Genomic DNA, 15,414 nt, shown 5'->3' on the forward strand with positions numbered 1-15,414 from the left:
AAAATTTTATATTTTAATGTAAATATTTTCATATAAATATTTTTATGTTTTACTATAAAATATACCATTTATTTATATTTTTCCTGCTGGGAGTGAGGAGTATATGGGTGAAGGTGGTCAAAAGATATGAACTTCCAGGCGCCTGGGTGGATCAGTTGATTAAATGTGTTGACTCTTGATTTCAGCTCAGGTCATGATCTCAGGGTCATGGGATTGAGCCCTCTGTCGGGCTCCATGCTCAGCACAGAGTCTGCTTGTACCTCCCCTCCCCCTTCTCTTTCTCTCTCTCTAAAAAAAGAAAGAAAAAAAAAGAGATGACTTCTAGTTAGAAGATAAATATGTTCTGGGGACGTAATGTACACCATAGCAACTATAGTTGACAATACTGCATATTTGAAAGTTGCTAAGAGTAGATTTTAAAAAAATATTTAATTAATTTATTTGAGAAAAAGACAGAGAGAGCAGGGGAGGAGCAGAGGGGGAAAGAATCAAAAGCAGACTCTGCGAGCTGAGTGCAGAGCCCATCACAAGGCTCTATCTCACAACCCTGAGACCGTGACCTGAACCGCAACCAAGAGTCGGATGCCCAACCTACTGAGCCACCCAGACATAAGAGTAGATCTTAAAAGTTCTCATCACAAGAAAAAAATTATTAATATGTGAGGTGATAAATGTTAACTTACTGTGGTAATCATTTTGTAGCATATGCATATATCAAATCACTATGTTGTACGCCTTAGATTAATACAACATTATATGTCAATCACATCTCAATAAAATGGAAAAAAATTTTAACACAGCCCCAGTGTTTTCAATTTCCTTTTTCCCTGCTGTTTTTCACTCTGTAGCATTACCAGTTTTCCAACATACTATGTAATTTATTTGTTATGTATTATTTTTTGCCTTTGTTCCACTGCTAGAATAAAAGCTGTATCAGAGCAAGAGTTTTTCTCTGTTTTGTTCTTTAATGTATCCCAAAAGACTAGGACAGTGGCTGGCTCAGACGAGGCATGTAATAAATATTCTTTAGATGAATGAAAAAGCATGCATGATTTTTATGATCAGAGAAAAGGAAAACAAAGTCCTCGTATGGAAAGAAGAAGAAAAGCCTGACCTGGATAACAGAAGCGATTTTCCTTATTTGGATATCTGATTCTTGTTTTCCCTTTCTGCAGGCTTTAGCAGAGGAAGAATGATTGAGCACAGCCTCTCACTGTGCTATCGCAACAAACTTATCTTAGCCCCTATGGTTCGGGTAGGCACTCTCCCAATGCGGCTGCTGGCCCTGGACTATGGAGCAGACATTGTGTACTGTGAGGTAAGAGGCTCCTGATTTTCCTGGAGGGCTTTCTACCAGTGCAGCCTCCTTCTTTGTGGGTGGGAGTGGTCAGGAGTTAGTGAGGGGCAGAATGGGCACTCACTTCACAGGCGCTCCCTGAAGGCAGTGGGAGACAAACGTGACACTTGTGAGTTCTCTGGGCCCTGTTTAGGGCCAGCAGCCTTGGCAGCATGGAGGCCTTGTGGGATCCCTGGGCTGGGTGGTTAGATGAATGTCATGTCAGGTCACTGCCCTGGCCTCTGTCAGAGTTAATAGACATTCAGTGCATGAGTGAATGAACTTAAGGTTAGGAAGAGGAGGAAAAGGACCAGGGAAGCTGGATGGGGTTGGTTTTGGGAGCCACAGGATTTTCTGGTGGTAGTAGCTACTGGGTTGCCTACATCCTGGCTGTTTTGGAGAATAGAAGGACTTCAGATCCAGATTTAAAAAGCATTTTCTAGGAAAAACAGCATTATAGAAGTAGCTGATATTGGACTTGAGGAAAGAAAGTGAGGGCATTTTGGTCCCATTCCTATGTGGCATGGGCACTGGGAGATTTGCCTGGCAGCTGGGTATGCATAGTCATGCTGGTTTTCAGCTTTATGGGAAGGAGAGCTGCAGAGCCTGGCAGAGGGATGCCCATGGCTGGGGATCGCCATGCCAGTGTCTATAGGCGGGCAGGGCCAGAGCCGTTTAAGGTGCTAGCAAGATGCAATGGGAGAGAGGGAGCATGTGTTGTCCAGATGTGGGAGTCAGAAAGGGAGGTTCCCGAGTTTAGGATCACGGGCGTAGGACCTGACTTCTAAGGGGTTTGTTGAAATAAAGGCAAGGAGGTCCGAGAAATGAGAGCTGGGCATCCATAAGCCTTCCAGGCTGCCAGAATGTGGCCAGGGCAGGGAGGAACCTGTGTCCAGAGGCCAGTCCCAGGGGAATGGGGTAGTGCACTGAGCACTATTTATCTGGTCACTCATCTTTTGAGCCCCCACTCAGGCCCCCAGGCAGTCAGCTGTGGATTAGGTGTAGCCTTTCTTAGCCAGCACCCTCCTGGGCCTCCAGAAAAACCTCTTGGATTTAGAAGAGGATTGGGAGGAAGGACTGTGAGGACTCAAGGACTGTGGAGGACTTCGAGGACTCGTGGACTCAGAACCTGAGAAACGGGGACCAAAAAGACGAGTCCCAGAGAGCTTCACTGTTGTTTTGTTGCTTGTGATGCCTCCTTTGGCATGCTTGATGGGCTTTCACTCTGGCAGAGTCAATATGGCTTATAAACAAACCGGCCTCTGCCAGAGGACACCTAGGTCTTCCACTTAGGCCTAACCCCTGTGGAGAGCAGCGGCAGGCTGGCCAGTGGACCCTTGCTTAGCCTGGGTAGCTGGCTGGATTCGGGACCAAGTACTGGACATGGCACAATATGGTGCCTGGTGCCCCCTGGCGGATCCAGCTTGGCTCTGCAGGCCCGCCGCCTGGATGATCTTCCTGGGTTCACATGAGGTGGTCCAGCTGTGGATTTAGTTAAACTATTCCACCCATCTCACAGGACCAGAGTATAGAGTCTAGGAAATACCAGGCATGCACACACCTCCTTAAAACCTCTGCAAAGCCCTCAACAGCTGGAGGTAAAGAAAGGATGAACTAGCTCAGCAGTAGTCAAGGGAGCAGTAGTCTGATTCCCCACTAAGATCTGCCTTATTGATAGGGGTTTTCCAGGACTTCCTCAGATTTCATTTATCTATTCCTTTTTATAAAGACCAGGGGCCTCCAGTTCCCCAGAATGTGAGAGGACATCTACCTGTTGGACTTTTACTAAGCAAGACCAGGGGAGGAGGCGGTGTTCTTAAGAGGCCCTGATTGCCAGAATGCGTCCTTAAAATTTTTTTTGTGTGTGTAGTAAAAAACACATAACATAAAATTTACCATCGTGGGGCGCCTGGGTGGCACAGCGGTTAAGCGTCTGCCTTCGGCTCAGGGCGTGATCCCGGCGTTATGGGATCGAGCCCCACATCAGGCTCTTCCGCTATGAGCCTGCTTCTTCCTCTCCCGCTCCCCCTGCTTGTGTTCCCTCTCTCACTGGCTGTCTCTATCTCTGTCGAATAAATAAATAAAATCTTTAAAAAAAAATTTACCATCGTAACCATTTTTGAATGTGTACTTTGGTAGTGTTGAGTTGTGAAACAGATCTCTAGAATCTTTTCATCTTGCACAACTGAAACTCTATACCCATAAAACAAGTCCCCTTTGCTCCATTTCTCCAGCCCCTGGTAACCACTCTCCTATTTTCTGTTTTTATGAATTTGACTACTTTAGGTACCTCATAGAAGTGGAAGCATGCGATACTTGTCTTTTTGTGACTGGCTTGTTTCACTTAGCATAATGCCCTCAAGGTTCATCCATGTTGTAGTATGTGACAGGATTTCCTTCCATTTTTAGGCTGAATAATAGTCCATTGTATGTATATGCCCCATTCTGTTTATGCATTCATTGGTGGATGGACATTTGGGTGCTTCTATGTCTTGGTTATTTTGAATAGTGTTGCTATGAGCATAGGTATGCAAATATCTCTTTGACATCTTGCTTTCAATTCTTTTGGATATATATATACACACAAGTGGGATTGCTAGATCAGGTGGTAGTTCTCTTTTTAATTTTTGGAGGAAACTCTATGCTATTTGCCCTAGGAATTGCACCATTTTACAATCCTACCAACAGTGCACAATTTCTCCATGTCCTTGCTGACACTTGTTCTGTTCTTTTTTCTTTTCTTTTTTTTTCTTTTTTCCTTTCTTTCTTTCTTTCTTTCTTTCTTTCTTTCTTCCTTCCTTCCTTCCTTCCTTCCTTCCTTCCTTCCTTTCTTTCTTGTCATCCTAATGGGTGAAAGGTGACAGCTCATTGTGGTTTGAATTTGCGTATCTCTGATGATTAGTGATGTCGAGGATGTTCATATGCTTGTTGGCCATTGGTGTATCACCTTTGGAGAAATTTTTATTCAAGTCCTTTGCCCAGAATGGGTCATTTCTTAAAACTTAAAAAAAATTCAAATTTATAGAAAAGTTGCTCTATGTCTATACTTCAATAAAAACAAATTTTAAAAGAGAAAAAATTATTAAAAAGTTGCAGGAATAGACAGAGAGCATCCATACCCAGACTGACCTATGGTCAACATTTTTGCTTGATTTTTTTTTTTTATCATTTGTGTTCTATCTAATGTATATATATTTTCTCCTTAACTAATTTTTTAAAACTTTTTTAAAAAAGATTATTTATTTATTTATTTTGATAGAGAGCGTGAGCTGGCGTGGGGTGGGGGGAGCAGTGGAGGGAGCTGGAGAAGCTGACTCCCCGCTGAGCCGGGAGCCTGATGTGTGGCTTGATGCCAGGACCCTGGGATCATGACCTGAGCCAAAGGCAGATACTTAACCAGCTGAGCCACCCAGTCTCCCCCTTAACTAATTTTTTAAGCTCTAGTATAGTTGACACACAATGTTACATTAGTTTCATGCATTCTTCTTAACTATTGGAGTAAGTTTCATACACTATAATTTTCACTTCTCAAGTACTTCATTGATATTTTCCCAGAATCAAGTCTTTTTTCATATAATTATGATATAGGCATCATCTTCAGTAAACTTAACATTGATATAATACTTTTTAAAAATCTACCTTCCATGTTCTAATTTTGTCAATTGACCCAAAATTTTTCCTCTAAGCATTTTTTTAATATTTAAAAAAATTTTTTAAATGATTTTATTTATTTATTTTTGCGAAAGAGAGAGAGGGAGGGCATGAGCAGGGGGAGGGGCAGAGGGAGAAGCAGACTCCCTGCTGATCAGGGAGCCTGATGCAGGACTCCATCCTAGGACCCTGGGATTTTGACCTGAGCCAAAGGCAGACGCTTAACCAACTGAAGCACCCAGGTGCCCTAACATTTTTTTTTTTTTAAAGATTTTATTTATTTATTTGACAGAGATAGAGAGAGCCAGCGAGAGAGGGAACACAAGCAGGGGGAGTGGGAGAGGAAGAAGCAGGCTCATAGCAGAGGAGCCTGATGTGGGGCTCGATCCCATAATGCTGGGATCACGCCCTGAGCCGAAGGCAGACGCTTAACCGCTGTGCCACCCAGGTGCCCCATCTAACATTTTTTTTTTTAAGATTTTATTTTTAGGGTCGCCTGAGGGGCTTAGTTGGTTAAGTGTCTGCTTTCGGCTTGGGTCATAATCCCAGGGTCCTGGGATCCAGCCCTGTGGCTTACTCTCTGCTTAGTTGAGAGTCTGCTTCTTCTTCTCACTATGCCCTGCCCCCCCAACTCACGCTTTCTCTCTCTCAAATAAATAAATAAAATCCTTTAAAAAAAGATTTTAAGTTATTTCTACATCCAACATGGGGCTCGAACTTAAAACCCCGAGATCAAGAGTTACATGCTCTACCAACTGAGCCAGCCAGGCTCCCATTTATTTATTTATTTATTTATTTATTTATTTATTATTTTTTTTTTTTAAAGATTTTTTAAATTTATTTGACAGAGATAGAGACAGCCAGCGAGAGAGGGAACACAAGCAGGGGGAGTGGGAGAGGAAGAAGCAGGCTCATAGTGGAGGAGCCCGATGTGGCTCAATCCCAGGACCCTGGGATCATGCCCTGAGCCGAAGGCAGATGCTTAACCACTGCGCTACCCAGGCGCCCCCAGGCTCCCCTTTAAAACCTTTATTGAGATATGGTTCACATGCCATATAATTCACCAATTCAAACTGTACAATTCGGTGGCTTTTGGTATATTTACAGAATTGTGCATCCATCACCACAGTCAACTGTCGAACATTTTCATCACACCAAAAAGAAACCTCATATCCGTTAGCAAGCCCTCCCCAATTCCTCCCTCCCCTAGTCCCTGGAAACCACTATTCTGCTTTCTGTTTCTATAGATTTGCCTGTTTTAAACATTTCATATAAATAGAATCATACCACATATGGTCTTTTATGCCTGGTTTCTTTTACTTAGCATAGTATTCCTAAGGTTCGTCTATGTTGTTGCATGTATCAGTACTTCGTTCCTTTTAGTGGCTGACTAATAGTTAAATGTATGTGTGTACCACAATTTGGTTATCCATTCAGTTGATGAACATTTGGATTATTTCTGCCTTTTGCCTGTTATGAACCATGCTGCTATGAACAGTTGTGTACATTCCTCTTGGGTATATACACCTAGGAGCAGAATTGCTGGATCATATTGTAACTCTGTGTTTAACCATTTGAGAAAATGCCAGACTGTTTTCTGAAGCAGCTGTGCCATTTTACGTTCTCACCAGTATGATGTTTCCAGTTTCTCCACAACTTCGCCAACACTTATTGTCTTTTTGATTATAGCCATCCTGGTGGCTATGAAGTGGTATCTCATTGGTTTTGGATTTGCATTTCCCTAATGATTAATGAAGTTGAGCATCTTTTCCTATGTTTATTGGCCATTTGTATATCTTCTTTGGAGAAATGTCTAATAAAATCTATGCCCATTTTTTAATTGGGTTATTTGTCTTTTTAGTCTAAGAATTGTAAGAGTTCTTTATATAATCTGGATAATAGACCTTTATCAGATAGATGATTTGCAAATATTTTCTCCCATTCTGTGAGTTTTCTTTTCACTTTATTGATAGTATCCTTTGATACATAGAAGTTTTTAATTTGATTAAGTCCAGTTTATCTATTTTTTCTTTGTTGTTTGTAGTTTTGGTATCATCTCTAAGAAATTATTGCCTAATCTTTGGTCACAAAGACTTGTGTCTGTGTTTTCTTCTATGAATTTTATAGTTTTGGCTCTTAATACATTAGGTCTTTGAAGCATTTTGAGTTAAATTTTTTTTTTAAAGATTTTATTTTATTTATTTGACAGAGACAGCCAGCGAGAGAGGGAACACAAGCAGGGGGAGTGGGAGAGGAAGCAGCAGGCTCCTAGTGAAGGAGCCTGATGTGGGGCTCGATCCGAGAACGCTGGGATCACGCCCTGAGCCGAAGGCAGACGCTTAACTGCTGTGCCACCCAGGTGCCCCATTTTGAGTTAATTTTCGTATGGGATGTGAGGTAGGGACTCTAGCTCACATCAAAATTCATTTTCTTGCACTATTTATTGAAAAGATAATTTTTCCCCAATAAATTGTCTTGGTACCCTTGTCAAAAATCAGTCAATTATAGATGTTTTGGTTTGTATCTAGACTCTCAATTCTATTCCACTGGTCTATATGTCTATCCTTACGCCAGTACCACAGTCTTTTTTTTTTTTTTTCTTTTTGGGAGAGAGAGAGAGAGCAAGTGGAGGGGAGGGGCAGAGGGAGAGAGAGAATCTTGGGGCTCGATCTCACAACCGTGAGATCATGACCTGAACCGAAATCAAGAGTTGGATGCTTAACTGCCTGAACCACCCGGGTGCCCCAACACACAGTCTTGATTATTGTAGCTTGGTAGTAGGTTTTGAGATTAGGAAGTATGAATGTTCTAACTTTGTTTTTCTCTTTCAAATTGTTTTGTCTAATCTGTGTTCCTTGCATTTCCACATGAATTTTAGGATCAGCTTATCAATTTCTGCAAAAAGAGGAATTAGGGTTTTGATAGGGCTCGTATTGAATCTGTAGCCCAGTTGGAGAATATTTCCATCTTAACAATATTAAGTCTTCCAATCCATGATCATGTCTTTCGTTTATTTCGCTCTCCTTTAATTTCTTTCAACAATATTTTGTAGTTTTCCGTGTGCAGGTCTTTGCCTCCTTGTTTTCTTCTTTCATCATTTCTCATGAGAGATCAATTGTTTTTTTTTTTTTAAGATTTTATTTATTTATTTGATTGAGAAAGAGAGAGAGCACAAGCAGGGGGAGCAGTAGGCAGAAGGAGAGGGAGAAGCAGATTCCCTGTGGAGCAGGGAGCCCGTCATGGGGCTCGATCCCATGACCCTGGGATCATGACCTGAGCTGAAGGCAGACACTTAAGGACTGAGAAATCAGTTGTTAATCTTATTGAGGATGTGGTAAGTCACTTCTCTTTTGCTGTTTTCAAGATTTTCTCTTTGTCTTTGGTTTTCAGCTGTTTGATTGTTTATTTCTAGGTGTGGCTGTCTTTGAGTTTATTTCACTAGGCGCTGTTGAGCTTCTTAGGTGTTGGATTAATGTTTTTCATCAGATTTGGGAAAATTTCTGCCACTGTTTCTTCAAATATTCTTTCTATCCCTTCTCTCCTTCTTATCCTTTAGGGGCTCCCATTATTCATTTTGGTATTAATTTTTTTTTTTTTGAGGGGGAAATTGTATAGCTTTTCAATCTGAGTGTATTTGTATTTCTGCAAATAAGAGCTATACCAAAGATCCTTCAACCAAATTAGAAACTAAAAAAAATGTACCTGGATATACCAGAGGTGGGGGTAGAAAGGTGGCATGGAGAGACACTGGTGATAAATGTTATGGTCAGCTCAGACAGAGAAAGCAAGCCAAGAGGAATGAAAAAGATGAAGGTGTCAGGGTGTATTTCAGATATAGGAACATAACACATGATAGACAAGAAAGAGTAAGCCTGTACATGGTAAGGCATTATATTATTTATTTATTTTTAAGTAGGCTCCATGCTGGGCAGGGCCCAATTTGCGGCTTCAACTCATGACGCAGAGATCAAGACCTGAGCTGAGATCAAGAGTTGGATGCTCAACTGACTGAGCCACCCAGGTGCCCCTAAGGCATTTTAAAATTAAATGTTGTGGGGTGCCTGGCAGGCTTAGTTGGGAGAGCATGTGACTCTTGATCTCAGGGTTTTGAGTTCAAGCCCCACATTGGGCATGGAAAATTGGGTAGTCATTTGAAGAAAAAAATGACTTACAAATGGCCTTAATTTTCAGGTAAGTTAAAATCTAAATTAGTTTTAAAAAGAAAAAAACAATTAAGATTATATTCTTAACTATATAATGGAGATATATTTAGAAAGTAGAAGGCACTCTTCATGGCAAAGTTAGAGTAGTCTCCCACTCCCAGAGGTTGGGGGATGGGTGAAGTAGGTGAAGGGGATTAAGAGGTACAGACTTCTAGTTATAATGTAAATAAGTCATGGGGTTGAAAAATACAACACAGGGAATATAGTCAATAATAATGTAATAACTGTGTGTGCTGACAAATGGGAACTAAACTCGTGGTGAGCTTTTCATAATGTAGAGAATTGTTGAATCACTGCGTTGTACACCTGAAAGTAACATAATATTATATGTCAACTATACTTCAATTAGAAAAAAAATAGGGTGTAGCTTAAAAAAAAAAAACACCAAACTGAGGAAGTAGTAGTGATAGAAGAAAAGTATTTGTGATAAGTAAGACGGAAAAACTCAACATCCAATTTGACAAAGAGTAGACTTTTTCCTACAACTTGTATAGATGTACAAGGCAGTTTGCTATGAAGACGCACGGATTGTAAACTCTATCACTTGGAAAAACAATGTTTTCATTAATTAAGGACATACAGTGAAAAAAAACATGAGGTCCCATTTTATCCCCACAACTAACTGAAATGAATAAATTTTTTAAAAAGATTTATTATTTATTTTTCTTTATTTGACAGAGGGAGAGAGTGAGAGAGAGAGGGAACACAAGCACAGGGAGCGGGAGAGGGAGAAGCAGGCTCCCCGCTGAGCAGGGAGCCCGATGCGATGCGAGGCTCAATCCCAGGACCCTGGGATCATGACCTGAGCTGAAGGCAGACGCTTAATGGGTGAGCCACCCAGGCGCCCCTGAAATGAATAAAATTGATGAACAGTGGTGTTGAGGGTGTGTGGGTGAGCAGACACACTTGTGGTTTTATTGGTGACAGTTTAATTTCTCCACTTAAACAGTTGAACATCTGTTGCGTGCAAGGTCGTGAAGAGGCTCTGACAGATGTTTCATGAGCCCTCGCAACGTGCTAGATGCTAATGATTGGAAGATGAATGAGACAGTATCCAGGCCCCAAAGGCTTTTTTGGTGCGGTGGAGAGACTGAAAAGAGAATAAGACATTTCAAGGGCCATTTTGCCTTAACTTCTCGTGGGGCTCAGGCTGCCTGGCCTGAGTCTTCAAAGCCTACCTCTGTGTGGACGCAGGATCCTCCTCAGGGGATTCAGAGTCTAATGGTAAAGATATGACAGGGGTATTTATAACTGGCATTTGAAGAGAGGTGGGTTTGGGCATCCCGAGGAGGACGAGTTACCGCTGGCAGGGCTGGGGACCCCAGCAAGGGCTGCCTTGCTTTACCCTGCTCATTTCCAGCGAAGTTCAGCCTGGCTGCAGAGCCTTTTTATGAGCACAGGCCACTCAGTGCTGCCCACTTGTCCACTTGCCTTTTTGCCTGGCCCTGCAACTAAGATCACTGCCTGCAAGGGCTCTGTGTTGGGCTGTGTCCATCCCTTGGGACACCACACAGATTCTTGGGGCTTAAGTGCCAACCGTGTATCTGTAACTGCTTGGGGGTGGTGATTTGTTTGGCCAGGCCTGGTGGACATCAGATACGTGATGACCTAAATGCAACACGGAAGAAATAACCACAGAAACACCTACAGTCTGTATTAACGTGGATGATGAGTATGTGAGGGGGAGCCCAATGGATGCCATCGGTGCCCTTTGGCCACTTTAGCCCTACATGCTCCTCTGAGGGAGCAAAGGCTATTGTGCCCACCTGGCTGGAGTTGGGACTTGCTGAGGCTCATAGGTAGTCAGTATCGGATGAGTACCAGGGGGCAGAGTTTCTTCCTATATTTTTCTGGACCTGCAGAACCCCTGGGCCTGAGCTTCTGGATAGTGTGGCAGGTACCTGGCTCTTGTGATTTATCTTACACGTTTACTGAAATGATCACTGAACAAAGAAGAACAGTTGTCTCCTAGCAAGAGGTAGAGAATCTCAGTCCTTCAGGAGACAGGCGCTTTCTCTTCATTTTCATGATCCCGATTTTGAAGAAACCTCTTTCTCCTTTCCTTCCTGAGTCTGTTTGAAAATGTCCAGTGCTCAAGAGCTGGCCCCTTTTGTTTCCACAGTGTGATCCATGTTGGACAGGAGTTTTAGAATTGATCTCGGGACACCTGGGTAGCTCAGTCAGTTGAGCATTTGCCTTCGGCTTGGGTCTTGATCCCGAGGTCCTGGGATCCAGCCTTGCAGAACCTGCTTTTCTCTCTCCCCCTGCCCACCCCTGCCCTGCCCCTCGCTCATGCTTTCTCTCCTTATCTCTCTCTCAAAAAAAAAAAAAAATTAAAATTAAAAAATAAATAAATAAATAAATAAAAATCTTTATAGAATTTATCTCAAATCTTCCTCTCTGCTTTTATTCGCTGGTCCCCCTTTTGTCCTTGGACATTTCCTGGGAGCCCATTGCTGTCTGCTGTTTGTGTAGGGGTGAGGTAGGAGGTTCTTTGAGGGGATGGACTGGAACTGAGACTACTAGGTGAGGAAAGTATCCAGGTATCCATAATCTGGGCTTTTGTCTTGTCTCTGGCTCCCTGAGTGCCTCACCCTTTCTAGGCCCCCAGCATCTCCAAGGTCCCTGGGAAGAACAGCTGATCGAGGGTAGCTCACTCAGACTCCTGCTTGCCATGCTTAGACGGGGAGGTCAGCACTACTACATTCCCCAAAAGCCATGATTTGTTGTTAGTAGTAGGGTGACAGGCCAAGTGATTCCGCCATTAGTGACCCTCAGTGATGGTCCCTCCGCCTGTACCCAATACCTACATGACCAGCACTGACAGGTGCCCTCTGATTTCTCCACAGGAGCTGATTGACCTCAAGATGCTTCAGTGCAAGAGAGTTGTCAATGGTGAGTGCAGTTCTGGTCCCAGGATTGCGTGTGCGCCTGGTCAGGCCCAAGCAGCACTAGCTACCCCTGCCCTTGCCTGGGGTGACAGTGTCCTTCCAATGTGCTCCTTGTCTGGCTGTGTAATTTTGTGGATCATGTACTCCCTTGACAACAGTTACTACTCTCCAGAGACTCTGACAAAGACCCAGATGTGAAATAGGCCAAGAATACCTTCCACCCAGAGGCTTGCTGGCTTAGAAATTGACAGGTTTCATAGCAGAGAAGAGGCGCTAAAAGCTTTGGGGTCAGGATGGCTTCAGCATTGTTCCTGTCTCTGCCACTCGCTCACTGTGTGACTTTGAGCAAGTCATATGACTTCTCTGCCTCCCATTTCTTCAGCTGTAAAATGAAAATCAAAACTCCTGCTTTACTTAAATCATAGGGTTGGAATGAGAATCAAATAAGATAAGGTACATGTAAGTACTTTGCAAACAGAAGTGGTTGTGCTAAATTGTGGTTTTGCTTGTGCTTTATTGATGAGGCTGATTCTGTTTTGATTAGTGTTGTGGTATTGTTTGAGGTTTTTGAAATGTATACACATTTGTGAAATCTTAATATCAGTTCACCAGAAGTTATGACTCCATTTTGTATTTAATCGTTTCAGATTTATATTTTTTCGGTATGGAAATTTCATTTTTACAAACCCATATAAGCTAGAAGATGAAAAACCCCATTAATCTCACATTTGAAGAGGTAGTCACTAAGAGGAATAATGTATATATTTTTTACCACATTTAGTAGAGCGTGCGTATAAAAACAGAGGCTGTTTCTGTATATGCCCTCCCTTGGGATCATGCACTGCATGTTTTGCCCCTTACTTTTTTTTTACTAGGACCTTGTCCCATGTTGATATCTATAGATAACTATGTCAGAATTGATTTCATCATTTCATCGGTGCCTTAATGTTCCCAGTATTTTGCTGTTATAAATAAAACTGTAGTGTAAGCACAGAAGGTCTTTGTGGTTCTCCTCTCAGACTTCCTCCTGCCAGTCATGAGCCTGTGCTGCTGGAATTCACTTCCGTTGCCTCTCCCAACATGTCACCACTTGGACCCTACCTTCTTTGCCTTCCTTTTTTTTTTTTAAGATTTTATTTATTTATTTAACAGACAGCCAGCGAGAGAGGGAGCACAAGCAGGGAGAGTGGGAGAGGAAGAAGCAGGCTCCCAGCGGAGGAGCCTGATGCGCGGCTCGATCCCAGAACCCTGGGATCACGCCCTGAGCTGAAGGCAGACGCTTAACAACTGAGCCACCCAGGCGCCCCTACCTTTTTCACCTTCTAATCTGTTTAGTGCTGGGTTGATAATAACAGCTTCCATTTATGCAAGTGCTTTACGTGTATTAAAGGTCTCATTTATTTCTCAAAATAAACGCACAGGGTAGGAATCGTCTCCCCTCTGCCATGTTGGATTTCTTTCATGTGGCAGTCATCTTTGAAAGGTAATAATGGTAGTACCTACTGTAGAGCTTTATTATGAAGAACATATGAAATTCTTGTAATTTGCGATAGTTATGTTCTATAAAGTTGCTTCGAACGCCAAATTAGCAAATACTGAACCATCGCTCTTAGGGGAAATATGGGATTAGGTTGCTGCGGGCCTCTGGTCACCACATTTTCACTAACAGGTCAGTGCACAACCTGTTTTCTGTGTATTTCTATTTAAACATTGAACTCACAGCCAGTAGTACTTTAATTTCATATTTGAACAAAGGTCATTTAACATGGGTTTTCTCCAGAGGGCACCTCACAGCCTCTTGTGCTTAGGAGCACTGGATAGCACTTCGGCTCTGTGCTCGGGGCCATTTTCAACAGCGAGAGCAACAAAAGGCCCACAAATGCAAAAAAATGTAGCATTATATATACCACCATAAGGACACTTCTTTATAGTGTGAGAGCTGAAACAGGAAGGTAGAGCCTTGCCTTGTTTGACCTCAGCTGGGGGTGCATGCATCAGGTGACTGACTTTTTATAGTTCTGTGTATGTCTGTGAATGACCTTGAAAATGCCATGAGTATTGATTTGGGGGTTACAGATACATTTTAGCAAGCAGGCAAATTTGCAAGTACGTAAGTACACATAATGAGGGTTGACTGTAATAGAGTGAATCTCCACTTGCAGTACCTAGCACATGGTAAATAATTAAGAAACAACAACTTTACTGAACTTCAGAGTGACATCTGGGAAAATCTGGGCCAAATCTGAAACACAGACAAGGTTCCATGTATGTACATTTTTTTCAGCGTTTTAAAAATTACAAAACGTAAACACTACACCAGGGAAGTGCATAAAACACAAGCACACGGTATAACAAATAACTGTAAAGGCACCAGCATGTAACTACCATCACCTAAGTCAGGGACTAGACCATCACCCGCATCTCAGAAGCCTCCATGTGCACACCGGTTTCTTTGAAGAATTGTTACTTCCAGCATCCTTTTTCCCCTGCAAAGTGATATTTTTGCTGTGTTTTCTTCCAGGGATTAGGCTAGGTTGAACTTGCTTCTTCATTGAATGGCCCAGTGTGTTTGTGTTTTCTTGCAGAGGTGCTCAGCACAGTGGACTTTGTTGCCCCTGATGACCGAGTCGTCTTCCGCACCTGCGAAAGAGAACAGAGCAAGGTTGTCTTCCAGATGGTATGAGATCCCAGGGCCTGAGCGCCCTCCCAGGGGTTACTCATCCTTAAATGCCTGGGCTGCATTGCATAGTGGTGGTTTCCTGAGACTCTGCTTTAATGTTTTTCTTTTCCTTCTTTCTTTCTTTCTTTCTTTCTTTCTTTCTTTCTTTCTTTCTTTCTTTCTTTCTTTTCTTTCTTTCTTTTCTTTCTCTTTCTTTCTTTCTTTCTTTCTTTCTTTCTTTCTTTCTTTCTTTCTTTCTTTTTAAGATTTTATTTATTTACTTGACAGAGAGCACAAGCAGGGGGAGTGGCAGGCAGAGGGAAAGGGAAAAGCAGGCTCCCCGCCAATCAGGGATCCTGATACAGGGCTCAGTGCCAGGATGCTGGGATCACGACCCGAGCCAAAGGCAGATGCCCAACCGACTGAGCCACCCATGCGCCCAGGCTTTCATGTTTTTCAAAGATTTGTTCATGAGTGTTTACACTGTCAGAGACAGTTTAAGGAAATCAAGCTATGTCACTGTTACATGCCTTCAGTGTCAAATATAATTTCCTTAGTTGTAGGAATTGCCTGTTTGGCACAACTTACATATTTTTTACCCCCCAATTCTAGGGGGTAAAAAATCAGTTCATGTTCTTTATTTTTGTATAGTCT

The 15,414-nt window shown here is 42.5% G+C and overlaps 1 protein-coding gene across 7 annotated transcripts in view; it reads left to right on the forward strand.

Annotated features, from left to right (window-relative positions):
• DUS2 (dihydrouridine synthase 2) overlaps positions 1-15,414 on the forward strand; it is a 46,390-nt gene that overhangs the window by 8,142 nt on the left and 22,834 nt on the right. For 4 of the 7 annotated variants that reach the window (XM_026495059.3, XM_026495061.4, XM_057314197.1 and 1 more), the window contains 3 exons: positions 1,176-1,318; positions 12,060-12,105; positions 14,666-14,778. In XM_026495059.3, the coding sequence (XP_026350844.1) occupies positions 1,193-1,318; positions 12,060-12,105; positions 14,666-14,778 (285 nt within the window). In that variant the 5' untranslated portion in view covers positions 1,176-1,192. The remainder of the gene's footprint in view (positions 1-1,175; positions 1,319-12,059; positions 12,106-14,665; positions 14,779-15,414) is intronic. The other 3 variants (XM_048223792.2, XM_044382460.3, XM_048223793.2) reach the window with 1 other exon arrangement.

The sequence above is a fragment of the Ursus arctos genome, unplaced genomic scaffold (assembly GCF_023065955.2).
Source record: "Ursus arctos isolate Adak ecotype North America unplaced genomic scaffold, UrsArc2.0 scaffold_19, whole genome shotgun sequence".
In the NCBI taxonomy this organism is placed as follows: Eukaryota; Metazoa; Chordata; class Mammalia; order Carnivora; family Ursidae; genus Ursus; species Ursus arctos.